General features: G+C 39.4%; 2 protein-coding genes across 6 annotated transcripts in view; one reads left to right on the top strand and one right to left on the bottom strand.

Moving 5' to 3' along the window:
* The window catches only part of NAA20 (N-alpha-acetyltransferase 20, NatB catalytic subunit), a 44144-nt gene that overhangs the window by 5400 nt on the left and 18805 nt on the right, over window positions 1-19939 (bottom strand). The window lies entirely within an intron of this gene.
* CRNKL1 (crooked neck pre-mRNA splicing factor 1) lies at window positions 87-19029 on the top strand. 4 transcript variants are annotated; one of them, XM_036418978.2, is made up of 14 exons: window positions 87-223; window positions 2028-2180; window positions 3593-3684; window positions 5736-5894; window positions 7405-7571; window positions 9543-9721; window positions 10852-11022; window positions 12797-12988; window positions 13900-13959; window positions 15055-15135; window positions 15887-16126; window positions 17607-17708; window positions 17795-18043; window positions 18818-19029. In XM_036418978.2, exons 1-14 carry the CDS (start codon window positions 173-175, stop codon window positions 18983-18985), a joined length of 2064 nt encoding a protein of 687 aa, XP_036274871.1. In that variant the 5' UTR covers window positions 87-172; the 3' UTR covers window positions 18986-19029. The 4 variants fall into 4 exon arrangements, with proteins under 4 accessions (XP_036274871.1, XP_036274872.1, XP_036274873.1 ...); XM_036418979.2 differs by lacking the exon at window positions 15055-15135; XM_036418980.2 differs by lacking the exon at window positions 15887-16126.

Below are 19939 nucleotides of genomic sequence, written 5' to 3'. Positions count from 1 at the left end.
TACCATAGGAACGGCGCTCCCTGGGTCACGGAGCGTGCTGGAGGTTAAAGGTCAAATCCAGTTCCGTTTCCGCTTCCGGGATCCCGCTTGTTATTAGAAAGTTTGCGGCGTCGGGGAGCCTCCGGGCGGCTATTTAGGACCCAAGGTTTACCGAACGAATTCTGCTGCAGCCATGGCGGCCTCCACTGCGGCTGGGAAGCAGAGAATTCCCAAAGTGGCCAAGGTAGGCGATAGCGGGGGTGGGGATGGGGGGGGGGGCGCTTTGTAGCGAGGGCTTGCCACGGACTCCGTGGAGAGAGGGTTGTCCGAGATTGCAGGGCCACCCCGTGCGGGGCCTCGGGTGATAGAGAAGGAAAGAGAGAGGCGGTAGGGGGGTGCAAGCTCTTGTCAGCGGAAGCATATCCCGCATGTCGACGTAGCCTTCTTCTGGGAAGGTGTTTTTTGCGGGTGGAGGAGTGGAGAAGGTTCGCTCAGCAGAGATAACAGCCAGGCAGGGCGCTAGGCACTACGGAGCTGCACTCCGATGCTGGCCACGAGCAGCACTCAAATGAGACACACGTGCAAAATTGCAACCGCGCCAGGTGCTACGGAGGCCAAGTAGATTGTGCCGAGGAGTAGCGGGGGTTGTATGAGCAGGTCTCCAATGTAAACGGTGCTGAGATGCGACATTTAAGCCGAGACTTAAAGGCTGAAAAGGAGTTAGCCCAACTGAGAGTGGAATGAGAGTAGATGACAACAACTGTGTAGTGGTATAATTTAAGTTAAACAATAAATTTGATATCTAGTATTTCCTTCGTGGCTGATACCCACCAATGACTTATTATGTAACAGGCTTTGTTCTAAGCCTGTACAGATACTCTCCCTCCAGTCTGTTCTTCAGCCCAGAAGACTCTCTGGAGCCTTTCTTTACATGTCCATGTAGATGACTTCCGGAGATAATGTATATAAAGCGTATAGCACAGTATCTAGTTCTTAATGCTCATTAGGTATGAGCTATCATCATCATTGTACAGCACTAAATAATTAGTATTTCCTATAATTCCATTGCATAACCTTTGGTCCAATAGAAGTAAATGAGCCCCATATGTAATTTAACCCTTTGCACTCCGAACCATTCTGGACATTGGCTACCAGCTACTCGACGCTATTTTGCGGCGGAAACGTGCGTTGAATTAACTCAATTCCCCGTAATCACTAATAAACCGCAATGTCCCCCCTGAGAGGGGACATCCGAGTGATATGCTAGAATTCCGATGTCCCCTGAGAGGAGACAGCGGAGTGCAAAGGGTTAAGTTTTCTCATGGTGACGTTAAAACGTCAAAGCAGGTGACATTAATTTTAGTTATATAGTTTATTTAACAACTTAGTGTGTCCATGATACTGTCATTTCAACATGTAACCAGTATAAAAATTTAATTAGGTGATTTGTTCTTTTTTCATGCGAAGTCTCCAAAATCCACTGTATATTTTACACTTATAGCCCATCTCAATTTGGACTCACCTCATGTGGCTCATGGCTATTGTATTGGACTGCACAGCTCTTAGAGCTGATTATATTGTAATGATGGCAACTTACCGAACATTGTCTTGGACTTGAAATGCCATGAGAAATCAAACTCAGCTACCCACCTGGGGCATTATCACCCACCTGGGGCCTGTGTTGAAGAATTACCTAAATAGAGATTGTAATGCTAGATACGCTATGGTCTGCATCTTGACAAACAAAACCTCTGGTGAGAGTTTTACCTAGGCATCCTCAGAACATTTTATTTTACTAATCTAAAAGGAAAACTTGCTACTTTTGCTATCTTTTCTCTTGAGACTTTTACCTATGGCTTCTTAATAGCTATCATACAGAAGCTAGAACACATATTTTTTTTTGCTGTTTGGTTGCCCAGAGAAATGGGAACATGTCATACAAAGAGGGCATCTTGTGATATATAAAGTTCACATCGTAAAAAACTGTTTGTTTGTTAAACCTTGTGTGCAGAGCATCTACTAAAAAAAGAAATGTCTTGTCTTAAAAGGTGAAAAACAAAGCCCCAGCTGAGGTCCAGATCACTGCGGAACAGCTTTTAAGAGAAGCTAAAGAAAGAGAACTTGAGCTTCTTCCACCTCCACCTCAACAGAAGATTACAGATGAAGAAGAGTTAAATGATTACAAACTAAGGAAAAGGAAGGTCAGTCAATGCGATGTCTTTCAGTATATCAGTACTGTTAAGGATTTATAGGTCGGAGTTTGAAAAATTCCTCATTGTTTATCTAAATACTAGAGACCTGTGGCACAAGTACCGTCTCTAGGGCCTTGCTGCTGGCCAGGGCCTTCCTTTGTTCTGCGCCACCGCCTGGTGGTCGCACCTGTCATAGCGAGTAATCAAACTCTCAGTCTCCAGTTGAATGCCTGAGGGGACACTTAGCATATTATTAGCCTTTTATATAGATAGATATAAAAGGCTAAGCGACTGACCAGGCCAGTAGGTATGACACATACTGACCATCAGGGGCAGGCGCTCAATACAGGGGCTGCTGAGCAACAAAAACTTTGCAGAGTGCCTCCTCGCACTCCAGGACCCCTCAGGGATGTCAGAGAGCCAGTTTCGGCCCAATCCCCACAGGCCAGGCCGAGGTAACCCACCTGCTAGAGCACATGTGTCAAACACAAGGCCCGCGGGCCAAATCCGTCCCGCCAGGCCTTGCAATGTGGCCCGCACCTCGCTGTCATCACTGCACTCCGCTGCGTTTCCATCACAATGACAGTTTATGACTGTTCAGTAAACCATTTGGCCCGCGATTTAGGCTGGATTTTAGATTTTGGCCCCTTCTCTGATTGAGTTCGACACCCCTATGCTAGAGGGACCCTGCTCACTCCGCAGATGCCCTTCGAGCCCCAGCACCACCCCAGGTGCAGCTGACTGGGAAGGGACCTCGGAAGGTTGAACTTTATTAAGTATACCAGGAATTGTCTGTTTTAGAGTAGGAAGAGATTAAGTCCAAGAAAGACATAATTCTTGGTGCTCAATTGAAGATTGGTAAAAGATTAACAGGTGAAACAACTGACAGCTAGAAGAAAGGTGGACTTAGCAAGGCTATGTTATATGCTGCTTCTGCCGTACCAGCACCTGTGTTGAGTTAAGATGTGGGAAAGGGCATAAGAAGACTAGAGATCTGATCTGATCTTTTTACTCTAGAATGTGGGGTTATTTTAAACCACTAATTTTGTTGTACCTACTTAATTAGTAATCCTCATTGAGTAATGTATGAAATTCTGTGACATTACCAAAAAGACCCAGTCAAAACACATTTTCTTATTAGAAACAAGTATATTACAGTATCAGTTGTTATAGGCAATAAGAGAAAATATCAACAATTCTGCAGTAATTCTTTATATCTAAAATTTTCCTTTTGCTTGCATATAAGACACCTATGATTGTAACCTTCTGTAGTGGATTTCTTATTTCTCAGAGATTCCAGGATGCAATTTCTTTTATATAAGAATAAAATGAGTAAGTATCCTTTTTAGTATAGGATTAATAGAAAAAGGATAATGTTATTTTTAGTTTTCTCTTTAATTTGATCCATTTTGCCTTTGTAGACTTTTGAAGATAACATAAGAAAAAACAGGACTGTAATTAGTAACTGGATAAAATACGCACAATGGGAAGAGAGTCTAAAGGAGATTCAAAGGTAAAATTGTTGAGCATGTAATTTTTTTTGTTTTATTTTCTCTTTTCTTTATTGATTAAGGTATTACATATGTGTCCTTATTCTCCCCTTGGCCCTTCTCCCCATGCCCTCACCCTCTGATGTCTGTGTCTATTGGTTATGCTTATATGCATGCATACAAGTCCTTTGGTTGATATCTCCTCCTTACCTCCTCTGCCTTCCATCTGAGATTTGATGGTCTGATCGATGCTGTAATTTTATGCATAAAGATGTCATAAGTTAACAGTTACAAAAAAAAAATAGAAAAAGTTAAAGTACAAATAGAAGATTGTGTCTTTGTTAGTAATTTTCAGTTTCTTTCGTAGAACCTTGGGATTCTTTTGAGGGCTTCAGGGGCCCTGTTTTAGGCTAGTGTTGGGGGGAGCAGAGCAGGAGGCTGTACAGGTGGGTTTTTCCACCAGCACACACCTTATAGCCAGAGAAGTGTAGTTTCGTCTGCTTTCTCTGTATTGGGATTTTTTGTTGTTTTACAGATGTCCCTCTTTTTTCTCCCTAATGCCCCCCTCCATCCGGTTCCTGCCCCACTCTAGGCCTTCTACACCCTATTATCTGTATCCATAGGTAATGCATGTATGCACATAAGATCTTTGTTTAATCTCTTCTTACCCCCCACCCTTCTTCTCTCTTAGAATCGTCAGTCTGTTCCATTTCCATGCCTCTGATTCTATTTTATTCACCAATTTATTCTGTTCTTTAGATTTCTTATTCGTTTATTTTGATTTTTAGACTCAATTGTTGATAGGTTTGTATTTGTTGCCATTTTGTTCATATTTTTTATCTTTTTCTTCTTCCTCTTCTTAAAGAATACCCTTCAACATTTCATATAATAGTGATTTGGTGGAGATGAACTCCTTTAGCTTTTTCTTGTCTGTGAAGTTCTCTATCTGACCTTCCATTCTAAATGATAGCTTTGGTGGGTAGAGTAATCTTGGTTGTGGGTCCTTGCTATTCATTACTTTGAATATTTATTGCCACCTGCTTGTGGCCTGTATAGTTTCTGTTGAGAATCAGCTGACAGTTGTGTGGGCATTTCCTTGTAACTAACTGTTTTTTTCTTGCTGCTTTTAAGATTCTCTCTTTGTTTTTAGCCCTTGACATTTTAATTATGATGTGTCTTGGTGGGTCCTCTTTGTGTTCCTCTTGTTTGGGACTCTCTGTGCATCCTGGACTTGTAAGTCTATTTCTTTCACCAGGTAGGGCAAGTTTTCTGTGGTTATTTATTCAAATATACAGTGAGATTTTTTAAAGTAAAAATTATTTCACTGAAAACCAGTGGCCAATAAGATTAAAATCATGACCTGTTCAGACTTTCTACACTCTCCCAGCATACCCCTTACCCCATTGTGCCTGCAGAGTTGCCATTACCTGGACATAGCATGTCTTTTTTTTTTCAACCCTCACTTGAGGATATTTTTCTATTGATTTTTTTTTTTTTTGAGAGAGAGTAGAAGGGAGGGGGAGAGACAGAGAGATACATCGATGTGATAGAAACACATCAATTGGGATTGATCTTGAAACTGAGGTACACATTCTTGACCAGAATCAAACCCAGGACCTTTCAATCCACTGGCCAATGCTCTATCCACTGAGCCAAACTGACATGAGCTGGGGCTCAGGTCACCTTACTGTTACACTTGGCTGTTCTCTCTGCCTAGGATAAGTACCTCTCCACCTGCCTTGGCTTGTAGGACTTTCCTCAAGTTCCAAATTTGTTTTCAATTCTGGAGTAATACTGCTTAGCCTTTTACACCAGACATTTTTATTTCTTTTCATTTGATTCTTTGTACAGATCTTGACTTATGATATTTATTGCATTGCATTGTAATTACATGCAAAGACTTTAAATCTTTGTAAAGTTTCTGAGAATAACATATCTTTTTACCTTTTTATGCCTAGAAACTAACTCATGATGAACACCTGATAAAATGGCAGGGCGCTGAAAATGGTTTGAAATAGTTGCTATGTGTATTATATGTACTGCTTTTAATGCCCCCCAAATCTTGCTTCTTAAGGGCTCGATCCATATACGAACGTGCTTTAGATGTGGACTATCGAAATATTACACTCTGGCTGAAATATGCGGAAATGGAAATGAAGAATCGCCAGGTAAACCATGCCCGAAATATCTGGGACCGGGCCATAACAACTCTGCCCCGAGTCAACCAGTTCTGGTAAGTTTCTTATCTAATGAAATGGCTTTTTGTAGACTAGGAAAGTTCCACATTTGCATGCTTATTTCATTTACATAGTTGGAATCATATAGATGTATTTAATTTTATACATATTAAGTATGTACAAGTGTTTTTGAATGTCTTATAATCTATCTATATATATAAAAGGCTAAGTGACTGGCCGGTAGGTATGACGCACACTGACCACCAGGGGGCAGATGCTCAACGCAGGAGCTGCTGAGCGACAGCATCTTTGCAGAGTTCCCTCTCAAACTGCAGGACCCCTCCTCAGGGCATATCGGACTGCTGGTTTTGGCCCAATCCCTACAGGCCAGGCTGAGGGATCCTACCGGTGCACAGACCTCTAGTCTATTATAATAATGCAAAGGACCTCTATTATATTATTATAATATATAATAGGGGTGTAATCAAAACTAAAATTTTGATTGAAGTCTTTTATGTATAAGAAAATTCTTGTTGAACTAAGCAATTTTTAAGAAAAATGTATTTCTAATGGTTCATCCTTTTCAGACTTACATATATATTTTCATTGATTTCAGAGAGAGGGAAGGAGAGAAAGATAGAAACATCAATGATGAGAGAGAATCATTGATCGGCTGCCTCCTGCATTATACCCACTGGGGATCAAGCCTGCAACCCAGGCATATGCCCTGATCGGGAATCACACAGTGACCTCCTGGTTCATAGGTTGATACTCAACCACTGAGCCATGCCAGCTAGGCCCGACCTATATTTTAATTTAAAAAAAGTTTAATCTTTAGGGAAGATAAAGTCTTAAATCATCTTCACATTTAACAAAATTAAAACTAGAAATTGCCAAATAACATTTTCCCCTAAGTCATTTATTTAAAATATTTTTTTATTTTTTAATTACAGTTGACATAAAATGTTATATTAGTTTTAGGTATACATTCCAGTGACCAGACATTACATCTTAATACATGATCATCCCAAAAAATCTCGCAATATAAATTCTCATTTAAGACCACAGCCTAGTTATTAGAATATTATTGTCTATTCCCTATGCTGTACTTTACATCCCCATGACTATTTTTGTAACTGCACCACTTTATAGATGCACCACTTTATCCATTCACCTGTTGATAGTCAATTAGGTTGCTTCCATATCTTGAGTATTATAAATAATGTAGCAAGAAACATTTAGATGCATGTCTTGTTGAGTTTGGTTTTGGGTTCTTCAGATAAATACCCAGAGGTGGAATTGCTGGGTCCTACTTTCTCTGTTATTATGGCCTTTGTTTTAAAGTCTATTTTGTCTGGTATAAGTATTGCTACCGCAGCTTTTCTTTTTGTCATTTCCATTTTTATGAAATACCTTTTTCCATCCCTTTACTTTCAGTCTATGTATATCTTTCGATCTGAAGTGAGTCTCTTATAGACAGCATATCTATGGATCTTGTTCCCTCATCCGTTCAGCCACTGAAGTCATTTTGACCCTGACAGATAACTTCGGATGATTTTATTAAAGGTACAAATACACGTACATGGAGGAGATGCTGGGAAATGTGGCTGGTGCCCGGCAGGTGTTTGAACGCTGGATGGAATGGCAGCCAGAGGAGCAAGCCTGGCACTCCTACATCAACTTTGAGCTGCGATACAAAGAAGTGGATCGGGCCCGCACCATTTATGAAAGATATATCCTTTGGATGAGGTCTGAGTGATGCCACTATTGTCCTGGTCCTGCTCCTGTGGAAATGTCTTCGTGGTCAGGACACATCATCAGTGTTGGCCTAGAAGTCAGGGATGCAAATTTCGTCTTCATAAGCTACATGTGTATTTTCTAGGGATATAGGTTGGTCAGGAAAAACGTCTGTAATCTGGGTAATTGTTCGAGTTTTTTCCAGTGAAACTTAGGATTTGTTTATGTTTTGACAATAATTCAATGGTTCCTTTTGGAAAATGACACACTAAGGAAGGCCCTGGCTGCTATAGCTAGTCCTATTTTTCTAGGGTTGAAGTTTAAGGTCATTAGCACCATTATTGGAGTCCATCCAAAGGTTTACCAATTACTAATAATATGACTGCAGTGAGTCAGGTAATTCCTTTGAGACTTGGTATCCTCATTCTTAAAATGAGAATAAAGGTTTGTACTCTGGGCTGGTTGAAAAGATTAGATGATAACATGTGAAACCATGCTTAGCAGCTGAAATAATTGATCCTTATTATGCACTGTTACTATATTTGTGACTTCTCCTACTTGCTAAAATTTATTTGTAACCCCAAAGTCAATATTTGTGCACTTTTCAGTCATTAGCAAGCACAGAGTGATGAAAAATTTGAGTCACCCAAAGCATATGGTCTCACCTCTGCCTGTTTGCTCTGATACAGAGATGATCAGAGGATGGAGATTGGAGACATAGGATAAGGCCGTGCAAGTGGAGTGTAAGAAGCTTTGCCTCTTGGGGCAGTTGGACATGTTTGAGTCCCTTTTCTGGCTCTGGTTTATGGGCAGCTTCTGCCAAATCATTTAACACTTCTGAATCTTGTTTTCTCTGTTATAAAATACCAAAACTAGAATCTAAGGATTAGTCATTTTTAAGATTTAAGATTATACTCTCTATGAGATCTGTATATAAATACATACATACATGTTTCCCCTAGCAGCAATGATTTGGTATTCGCTAAGTAAGCAGTCACAGTGACTTCATAGGACTAACACAAATAATGAGAATCAACTATTGTGCAATTTAAGCTCTTTAAGCTTTCAATTACCTCTACTGTTTTTAATATTCTTAGTTTAACAAGAGCTTTTAGTAGCATTTCCTTTGTGTCAGGCATCACTCTCTAAGCACTTTACAAATATTGTCATTTAATCCTCATGACAACCCTATGATACAGGAACTACTTCATTCTACAGATGTGGAGACTGAGGCCTGAGAGATTAAGTAGCTTGATCATGGTCTCTCAGGTAGTGACGAAGGTAGGATTTGAACCCAGTAACAGCTTCAGAGCCAATGCTCTTAACATCATTGCCTTATTTGAATGTGTTACTAATGGGAACAAATGGTTTTCTCAAGGAAAGTAGATTTAAAGAATAGGCATAGATCCTATTAAGAAATAAAATAGTAATTTTAAACTTTTTCGTTTAGCTCTAGTTAGCTGTTTTCTTTTTGTGACTTGTTTTTTCTTCATCATTAACTCAACTACTAATGCTATTGAGCACATAGTATAATAGATGCCATGTATTAAGCATGCTCTTTTGGCCATAAACAGCTAAAAGATTTACATATATTTTCTCATTTAAAGACAGCAGTCATCCAGTGTGGTCAGTATTATTTTTAATACTGTGTGTACAGATGACAAAACTGAGGCTTAGACATGTTAAATAACTTGTTCAGGTCACAGTGCTAATAACTAGGGTTCATCTTTTATGCCTCTAGACTCCTGTTTGTACCACTATCAGAAATGTGTCTAGTACTAAAATATTGGCTCAACACCGGAGGAAGAACAACTCCCTCACAGAGGTCACATCTAGAGGTTCCCCACCTTCGTACATGTTTTATCAGCCCTGAAGTCGTAGTGGGTTTTGTGGTGGATTTGGGAATTGGGTTTTGTTTGTTTTTTAAGCTGTGTTGTCTTGCTGGTATTTCTTTAATTCCCCTGCACTTGTACTTGTGCACCCTGATGTTAAGAACTGGATCAAGTATGCCCGCTTTGAAGAAAAACATGCTTATTTTGCCCATGCACGAAAAGTGTACGAGAGAGCTGTGGAATTCTTTGGAGATGAACACATGGATGAACGCCTTTATGTTGCCTTTGCCAAATTTGAGGAAAATCAAAAAGAAGTAAGTAAACTTCACTCAGTTACATTGCAAAACAGCTTAGAAAATATTACATCTTGTCACATCAAGTTCATTTCCATTTTTTATGTACTTATTGGAGAAAATATTTACATTTGTGGCTAAGCTGCGTATTGGGAGCTGAGTGATTATAGATTATATTTTAACTATCTTAATTTTATTGTTCTGTGCTTGACATGTAATCCTTTAAGTCTGGAGTGAAGATATTATTTATAAACAGAATTAGTCACTGGCATCCTGATTAGAAGACTTTACAAATAATAAATCTGGGAAACAAAAAGCGTAGAGCGCTCAGAACAGAGAATATAATTTTAAGTGAAAACATATTGTCCCATAAGTCAGTTCTTTTCTTCCAGAGTATGTATGGAAAATAACCCATTTATTTATTTACTTATTGTTGATGACAAAACAGATATTCCCCCCACCCCTTTTACTCCTTCCCCCCAGCCCCTGCCTGAATGTAGGGACTTACACAGGTCATTGTAGGAATTCAGATTCTATTCTAAGGGCAGCCGGAAGAATTGAAGGGTTTTAGTAGGAGAAAACCATGGTAGATTATAATTTATATTGTAAAGAGTGCCTCTAGCTAATTTATGAAATTATATTGAGGGGAGGGTAGCAAAAGTAGAGAAGATTTTAAATGGTCCAGGGAAGAAATGGAGACGGGTTGGCAGGGGAGTGGGGAGAAGTGAAAGGCTGTATTGAAGAGGTAGAAATGGCAGGGCTTGAAACAATGAATGGGGGAGATGAAAGGAGAGGAATCAAGGAGGGCTCCAGGGAATTTTAGCTTGAGCAACTGTGTGGCAGTAGATACTGCTAAATCAAGATTGGGAAGACTTGGGTTTGGTGGGGAGAAACAGGAGCTCAGTTTGAGACCTTTTAGTTTGAGATACACTGATGACATCCAGCAGGCAATGTTGGGTAAACAGCTTTAAATGTGAAGCTCAAAGGAGAGTGTCAGCCCTTCCTGACTGAAATCTTTTTTTTTTTTTTTACATTTTGAGGCCTTAAAATCTAATTTACAAGTAATGTTTTATGTCATAACTACTTTCCTAATCATGACTAGAATGAGAATGTTATGTAATGGCAAATAAAATCATCCTGTCTGCTTTTAGTTTGAAAGGGTACGAGTGATTTACAAGTATGCCCTGGATAGAATTTCAAAACAAGAGGCCCAAGAACTCTTTAAAAATTATACCATCTTTGAGAAGAAGTTTGGTGATAGACGGGGTATTGAAGACATCATTGTGAGCAAACGGAGATTCCAGTATGAAGAAGAAGTGAAGGTGAGTGCTGGTGTATATGCGTAATTCTGCAAGTAAGTAAGGTGTGCCAGTCAGTACTAGCTACAATAAAATGAATGAGAGAGAGTCAGCGCTACCAGTCATTATGCTTTTGACGATGTGTCTGCAATAAATGGACAGCTATTTCAGACAGAGCAGGTAATTGAGGCTGATAAACAAAGGCAAGCAAACAATACCTGTACTTATTCTACCACTCAGGATGAAAGTCACTTTGATTGCTGATTGTGTGCTATAGAAATTAAGCAAAATAAATCTGGAATCCATTTGAGCTTTAAAATACATATATATTTTTTATTGATTTCAGAGAGGAAGGGAGGGGAGAAAGAGAAAAACATCAGTGATGAGAGAGAATCATTGATGAGCTGCTTCCTGCACTCCCCCCACTGGGGATCAAACCTACAACCTGGGCATGTGCCCTGATTGGAAATTAAACCATGTCCTCCTGATTCATAGGTTGACACTCAACCACAGTCACACTGGCCTGGCATTTGAGCTTATTTTTGAAAGAAGGTAGAAGAGAGAGAGATTGATTAAAAAAAAAAACAACCACAAAAACGTCAGTTTTTATACATTACCTTTTAGTTTAACTATTGGAATGTAAGATATATTGTAGATACGGTTCTATTCTCATCTCTTTACCTGTAATGTACTATTTTGATTTGAATTTGAAGACAGTAGCATTTTAAGATACCTACCAAAGATGTAAGTCTGGTGTTAAATGAGGTGAGCAAGATATGTTAAAGATAAATTACTATTAATTGATAAATCAGGTATCACAATTGTGAGCATGGTTTAATTCTATTGTAATTTTAAATCTAGATGTAAGGATATATAGTCACATATATAAACAAATACATTTGCAAATTTAGGCATTTAATTACTGAATAATTGTCCTGGGGGTGGTTATGCAAGGAGCCTTTCTGTGGGACACCAGGTTAATAATCTGTCCTCTATATAGTGGTTTCCTCCACCCCTTCTGAAGTTTTACTTTCCACTGTTTTAATTAGCCACAGTCAAACATGGTCCAAAAATATTGTGGAAAACTCCAGAAATAAATAATTCACACGTTTTAAATTGTGCCCTATTCTGCCTAGTGTGATGATATCTCAAGCCACCCCACTTCGTTCTGCCTGGAACATGAATGATCATGCATGTTCATGCAGAATGGAACATGAATGATCCTTTTGTTCAGAGTCTCCACACTTTGCATTCCCCACCTGTTAGTTAGTAGCCGTCTTGGTTATCAGATAACTATGGCAGTAGCACAGTGCTTGTGTTCAAGTAGCCCTTATTTTACTTAATAATTCCCCGAACGCTCAAAAGTAGTTTATCTTTTATCATAGATATGTATAAAAAGAAAAAACTGTGGGTTTGGAGGTGTGTGTGTGTGTGTGTGTGTGTGTGTGTGTGTGTGTGTGTGTATTTATATATCTATCTATCTATCTATATATATATATGTATATATATATATGTTATATTATATTATATTATATTATATGGCTCAGTACTATCTAGGGTTTTGGGCATCTACTGGGGTCTTGAAACATATCCCCCACAGATAAGGGGGGACTACTGAATTTCATATTCTTTTCTATTTATAAAATCTCAGAATGAGATTAATGCCATAGCAGGTAAAATCTAGAGAAAAAGTTGCTAAAATATAGAAAATCAGTCTGGTGCTCTCTTTTAGCTCACATAGTCCAGCAAATAAGGTTTTTGGTTTTGTTTTAATTTATTAAACTTTCTGTCTCTCTAGGCTAATCCACACAATTATGATGCCTGGTTTGATTACCTACGCTTGGTGGAAAGTGATGCAGAAGCAGAAACTGTACGAGAAGTCTATGAAAGAGCTATTGCCAATGTCCCACCCATTCAGGAGAAGAGGCATTGGAAGCGTTACATCTATCTTTGGGTCAACTATGCACTCTATGAAGAACTGGAGGCAAAGGTAAGAATGTGGAGTTACATGTCAACTACTAGTGATTTCCTCACCACTGTGCATAAAGCTTGCTATTGTGGGTAGTAACTGATATTTACAATCCTTGAAGCAGAAGAATTTAGTTTTAGATTCTAATAAGCCTTCATTTCAGTCATATAATTATATATCCTCTACCATTTTTAATTCTGTATTGTTGTGGGCACAAGAGGTATTTTTGTTGTTATTTTGTTGTGTTTTGTTTTTTAAACCTTGAGGCACAATGTGATTATCACTTGGAACTTGAGAGGAAACAATGAACCAGCCCTTAGTTTAATGATACATAGTTTTCTGGGCGAAATAGGGATCACGGCTAGATTGCACATCCTTGCTTTTAATAAAGATCAAGAGGGATTTTCAGCAGTTGGTCATGTATAAGTTAAGAGACAAAGATTAATTTTATGCTATTGATCAGAGACTGTGAAGCACTTTTGCGTCTTCTATCAGGCCGAAAAGCCTTTCTACAGAGATTCTTTCAGAATTTGACAGCTATGTTGTTTGATTCTTAAACCAAAGTTTGATGGCCACTTTTTAAAAAATATATTTTTATGGATTTTAGAGAGGAAGTGAGAGGAAGAAAGAAACATCAATGATGAGAGAGAACCATTGATCGGCTGCCCCTGCATGCCCCCTAGTGGGGACCTAGTCCACAACCAAGTCATGTGCTCTGACTGGGAATTGAACCTTGACCTCCTGGTTCAAAGGTCGATGCTCAATCAATGAGCCATGTTAGCTGGGTGGTAGTTCACACTTTTAATCATAAATTATAACCAGGGTTTGAAAATAGCAACTTGTGAAAAAATATTTTATGTTGGGAGTGTTTATTTTTTACTACTATTAATAAAATTAGTAATATTTTGTGAAAATTTCTTATCCTAATACAGGATCCTGAAAGGACAAGACAGGTGTATCAAGCCTCTTTGGAACTAATTCCTCATAAAAAGGTACAATTACTCTTAGTGTTCTGTTTCAAAGTTAATACCCTGCTTCTGCTACTTGTGAAATAGTGCAGTGAAATATTTATCGATAGACTATTTTATTTTGTAGGCACTATGAAAAACATAAATAAGAATGAGATGTGCTCTTTGCCTCTGAATAGCTTATAGTCCAGTTAAGAGGATAGTCTGTGACAAATGACTAATACAATAGAAATTCAGAGGATCGTAATATGCTAATTAGACCGGACAGCTGAACAACCTTCCAGATGTCATTCCAGACATCCTTCCTAATGAAGGCACCACAGTGGGGGGCCAAGGCAGAGATGGTCAGGGGTGATCAGGCGGGCAGGCAAGCAAGCAGTTAGGGTCGGGCAGGCAGGCATGTGGAGTGGTTAGGGGCAATCAGGGAGGCAGGTGATTGGTTAGGGGGGATGAGGCAGGCAGGGAGTTGTTAGGAGCCAGGCGTCCCGGATTGCAAGAGGAATGTCTAACTGCCAGTTTAGGCCCAATCCCACCTAAACTGGCAGTCGGACATCCCCCAAGGAGTCCCAGATTGGGAGACGGTGCAGGCAGGGCTGAGGGACCCCACCCCCGTGCACGAATTTCATGCACCAGGCCTCTAGTTGGAATAAACTGAGTGGAAGAGGGAAGATGCACATCCAGAGAATACACAGCATGTACCAGTCACAGGGAGCAAGTGTTTGCAGGTAACTGAGTGGATGTATGCAGACAAGGGTGAGCACAAGTGTATTCTGGAAGTGGTTATCTCTGCCATATTTCTGAGCACAAGAAACAGATGTTAAATGAGTTACCTCCTGGAATAGAGGTGGCATACCAACAAAACGAAACAGATTCTAATTAGGGGCTGCAGGGCCGTGTGATACTATAGAGTATCTAGATTACTGGGTGTTTTTGTTGTTTTTTATTCATGAAAAAATATTATCATTTTTGCTTATAAAAAAAGAAAATACATCTGTCCTAACCCTGAAGTTTTAGGGAAATCTAATTGCCTATGGCATTTTGTTAATTTAAGCTTAACTTAGTTCAATTTAATTTAAACGAGTCTCTTAAGTTAGATGTTGTTGTGCTTTTGTTTTTTAGTTCACATTTGCCAAAATGTGGCTACTATATGCACAATTTGAAATAAGACAGAAAAATTTACCATTTGCCCGAAGAGCTTTGGTAAGTAAAGAATCAAGATGCATCAACAAGTTCTATGAGAAGGAAATTAAAGTCTTGGTGTTTATAAGTTGTACAGTTCCTGTTAACAATAGAAATATGCTTTTAAACACGGAGACATGTTAGAGCACACGTGCTCTGTGAAGGAAGACTGGGTGAGAATGCGGAAGTTACTTTATTTTAAAATTAGAAAGTTTATACCTAACAGTTACCATATCTTTCCTCACGCTGGAAAGATCTGCTTTTAAGTCAGATCTGCCTGTGCAAAATTTTTATTGTATTAAATGCACCTTTCAGTAACTGTGGCTCTGAAATTTCTTAATAGGAAATACTCTATTTCAATGTAGTTGTCCTCTGATAAGCTACTCTCACCATGGCTGTGGACAGTAGAGTTGAGTTCATTCTTTGATTACCTTTTTACTTCTGGGAGATTTTATATATCTGACATCCATATTTCCTAGGAAATCCTGAGGAACTAAGTAAGCGCCAAAATAGTGTCCATGTAATTCTGGAACTCTCCTGCTGAACAGGCACCCGAGGGCACAGGCGCTCTGACAGCTGAGTGAATTAGAGGGTTACTTTGACCTTTTGTCAAAAACCATCATGGTCATTGTGATACACAGAAGGAAAGGGTGGCTTGCCATGTTGACTCTTCATGGTTCCCGCTCAGCAGAGAACAGTTTCTGTTCGGCAGTGTCTGTGCACAAGTCAAACCCACCAATGTATTACAGCAGTTGGTCATTTTCTTTTCTAGGGAACTTCCATAGGCAAATGTCCAAAGAACAAGCTATTTAAAGGTTACATAGAATTGGAGCTACAGCTTCGAGAATTTGACAGATGCCGGAAGCTTTATGAAAAGTTCCTGGAATTTGGACCTGAAAATTGTACCTCTTGGATTAAATTTGCAGAATTAGAAACAATCCTTGGCGATATTGAGAGAGCCCGGGCAATCTACGAGTTAGCCATCAGTCAGCTACGCTTAGACATGCCAGAGGTGAGGATCTCAAGTTGAATATAAATTTGCTGTAGACAGCTTTGTAGTATTACTTTAGAATAGATGACCATCTAAATATGTTTTTTTTTTAATTTTAATTTTTTTATTTTATTGATTCATTCACAGAGAGGAAGAGAGAGGGATAGAGAGCTAGAAACATCGATGAGAGAGAATCATCGAACAGCTGCCTCTTGCACACCCCCCACTGGGGATGTGCCCGCAACCAGGTACATGCCCTTGCCCGGAATCGAACCCGGGACCTTTCAGTCCACAGGCCGACGCGCTATCCACTGAGCCAAACCGGTCCCGGCTAAATATGTATTTTAGAGCATAAAGATCTAATTTTCAGTCTTTTCTACTCAGTTGAGGACGTTTCTGTTTTGAAGAGAGAAAGACCTGTGGAGCAGCCCTCTAAGTCAATGGTCACCAACCGGTGGTCTGTGAGGTCTGAAAGGTTGGCGAACGCTGCTCTAGGTGGATACCAGAGCACAGCAATGCCTCATTATGACACTAAACTGAATTGGGATATAATGGGTGGGTGACAGGCTCTGTTCCTCCCATTCTCAAACAGGAAGCTAAAGGGAATGGGAAAGTCAAGAAGACAGGCAGAGATAATCCCATCTGGAGATCAAGGGAGATGGAAGTTGGGATTTCACATTTTTGGATTCTCCTAGCACAGTTTTGTCTGGATTGGGCTAGCAGAAGAGGGTCTAAGTAAACCAGGAATTATTGTTACTGTAGCTGGAAGTCCTGCCTTCAGCAGGATCTGAAATCATCCCTTCATATTTAAGCTAGAGCCACAAGGTGGCGCCAAACGACAGCTAGAACAGTTGAATCTACTAGGAACCACCAAACTCTTTCAGCCTTTTTGTTAATCTTGCACTAATATTACCTTTTATTTAATAGTTCGCTGAGCCCCACCACTGCCTTGGGGCAGGCAGGGCTTTTTGTATTACTAGTTTTGTCTATTGGCCTCAGCTCCTCCACAGACTGCCAACTCCCAGGAGTCCAGACCACATCTTGTTTAGCCTTGTGCTCTCGACAGGCTGTACTTACCAGCAGGTGGGCAGCTGTTCACTGCATGCTTGTTGAGTTGAAATCAAGTATTTCAAGAACTTACATTGGAGGTAAAAACATTATATGCTGGCTAATGTAGGCCTGTTTTTGCCCTGCAAGTTATGTTGTATGTGACTTAATTATGACTGCCTGGTGGAAGACTTGGCAAGTTTCTCAGCTCCTCTTGATAAGTCCAGCATTTGGAAAATTCTAAAATAATCCAAGCCTTTTTCTCTTATATATAGAGTTTGTGGCAGCTTGTAAATGCTAGTGTTATTTATCCATATGCCTTCTGTTCTATGATTGTTCATAAAAGTCCTAGGTTCCTGGATGTTCTGGGTTGGAATGGTAGTTAAGTTGTGCTTTGGATAGGGGAATATTGCTTTTAAATATCAAGACTCACCTATTAAGTTACCTTCCTCAGGTGCTCTGGAAATCATACATTGACTTTGAAATTGAGCAGGAAGAAACTGAAAGAACACGCAATCTTTACCGACGATTGCTTCAACGGACACAACATGTCAAGGTATTTTGTGCTTTATAGGTTATCTGTGGTTTTGCATTATGTATTCTAGGCGACGTTAATTTGGTTCTATAATAATTGTTTTTAAGGTATGGATCAGTTTTGCACAGTTTGAGTTGTCTTCGGGGAAAGAAGGAAGTTTGGCTAAATGCAGACAAATTTATGAAGAGGCTAACAAAACCATGCGGAACTGTGAGGAGAAGGAAGAGAGACTCATGTTGCTGGAATCCTGGAGAAGCTTTGAAGATGAATTTGGAACTACGTCAGATAAAGAAAGAGTAGACAAACTCATGCCAGAGAAAGTCAAAAAGAGAAGAAAGGTCCAGGCTGATGATGGGGTAAGAACTGAGCCCTGGAGCTGGTCATCTCATGTTAAAGGAGCAGAAATGCATTCTGACTTAGAAATCTGTACTTTTACACGGCATATGCACATCTGAGAATGGGAGCAGGCCTGGGTAGGTGACAGTTGCAGTCGGGCTAATCAACTTTTAGATAGGACCTAATGGAGAAAAGGCTGAAGGCAGGCTCTTAGGCACAGAATGGCATGACCCAATCATTGGCGCCTTCTGCAGGAGACTCACGGGGCCTAGATTGCTGGAGCTCCTGTCAGGAGACTGTGGGAAGCAAAGCAAGTGGAGGTGGAAGCTGGAACTAGAGTGATCTTTAGGAAGTGAAATCAGGGACCCACTGGAGGTGGGGATGTTAGGGCAGGGATTCGGAATCATTATGCAGATATAGGGCTTTCACTGCTAGGTAAACACTAATAGTAAATCTTTACATTTTTTAAATCTTAGACTGCAAGATGGAGTTAGAGATACTATCTCCTTGGTTAATTATAGAGGAGCTGTTCTTAGAGTTTTAGAATATTTTTCTACCAGGTTTTTAGCTCTGAGTTACACTTGCAACACCACCAATTCAGAGCTACTCCTTCACTCCCAGTCTTCAAGGCCTGGCCCTTGTTCTTTCTGTAGCAGACTTTGATGACATTGTGTAAAATGAAGATAAGTTGATTTTGAATTCTGGTTTTCCCAGTTAATATTTTCCACTTCAAATAACTGAAATGTATTTCAGCATGTTTGCTTATCCTTTAATTGTTTACTTCTTTCCTGCAGTCTGATGCAGGCTGGGAAGAATACTATGATTACATCTTTCCTGAAGATGCTGCCAATCAACCGAATCTCAAGCTCCTGGCCATGGCCAAACTTTGGAAGAAACAGCAACAGGAAAAGGAGGCTGCTGAGCAAGACCCAGATAAGGACATTGATGAGAGTGAATCCTGATCTTGTTCATGTTTTATTATTTTTATAAATTAATAGTTTGGAACTCTGACTCCTGTAAGTTTTTATATATTTCACCCAGTTATGAACTGATTGAAGTCTTTGGCAGCTATTTTTTTAATTCTTTTAAAAATGCTTTGGGCTAGTTAGGTGGGTGGGGTTGCAAGTAGAGGAATTTTTTTTTAAAGCTGGATTTCTTTGATGGAATCCTAACGTTTTTTATCCACATAATGCATTAGGAAATCTATTTGAGGTAACATTTAGCATCGATTTTAGATGGAGATGCGGGCTTTTGAAAGAATTTTTTTCTAGAAGTTTCCAAGTTACATTCTAACCTGTCTTTTTCATAAAGGTATTTTATGCATTCATCTGAAATCTTTAACTTTATGTTTTCTGTCACACTAACTTAATTCTGTTACCAGCTGTGCCACTTAGTGATAAATAACTCAACCTTTATTTTCATTTTTTCACTCATAAAATCGGCAAATACTTGCCAACTCATTCTGAATATTAAATGCCTAATGTATAGTAAGCACTCAGTAAAATGTTCATGTCTGGCCACTTGCTTAAACATGTTCATTCCTTATAGAATTGAATGTACTTGAATTAATTTAACTTCTAGAATCCTTATTGTCATGGCCATTTATACTAAGTACTTTTCAAAATATTAATTGGAAAATAATTTACAGCAACTATATTTCTGAACAAGATCTTTTTTACCAAGAACATTATTAGTTAAATTTCAATTATGCCCTAATCAATTTGCCAGACTGGTTGAACTCTGTAATGGCTTGTTTAAAAAATAGAAATAGGTGTGCCATGAAAAATATCACTCAAGTTTGGGAAACCCTAAATTAAGGGTTAAGCCTTGTTAACCAAGTCTCTCTATAGGCTTCACAGAGCCTTTGATATGCTACCATATGTATGAATTAATAGTAACAATGCTGGCATGTTCCC

The sequence above is a fragment of the Pipistrellus kuhlii genome, unplaced genomic scaffold (assembly GCF_014108245.1).
Source record: "Pipistrellus kuhlii isolate mPipKuh1 unplaced genomic scaffold, mPipKuh1.p scaffold_m20_p_6, whole genome shotgun sequence".
Lineage (NCBI taxonomy): Eukaryota > Metazoa > Chordata > Mammalia > Chiroptera > Vespertilionidae > Pipistrellus > Pipistrellus kuhlii.
The sequence above is the reverse complement of the archived record's forward strand: the minus strand, read 5'-3'. Positions and strand labels throughout refer to the sequence as shown.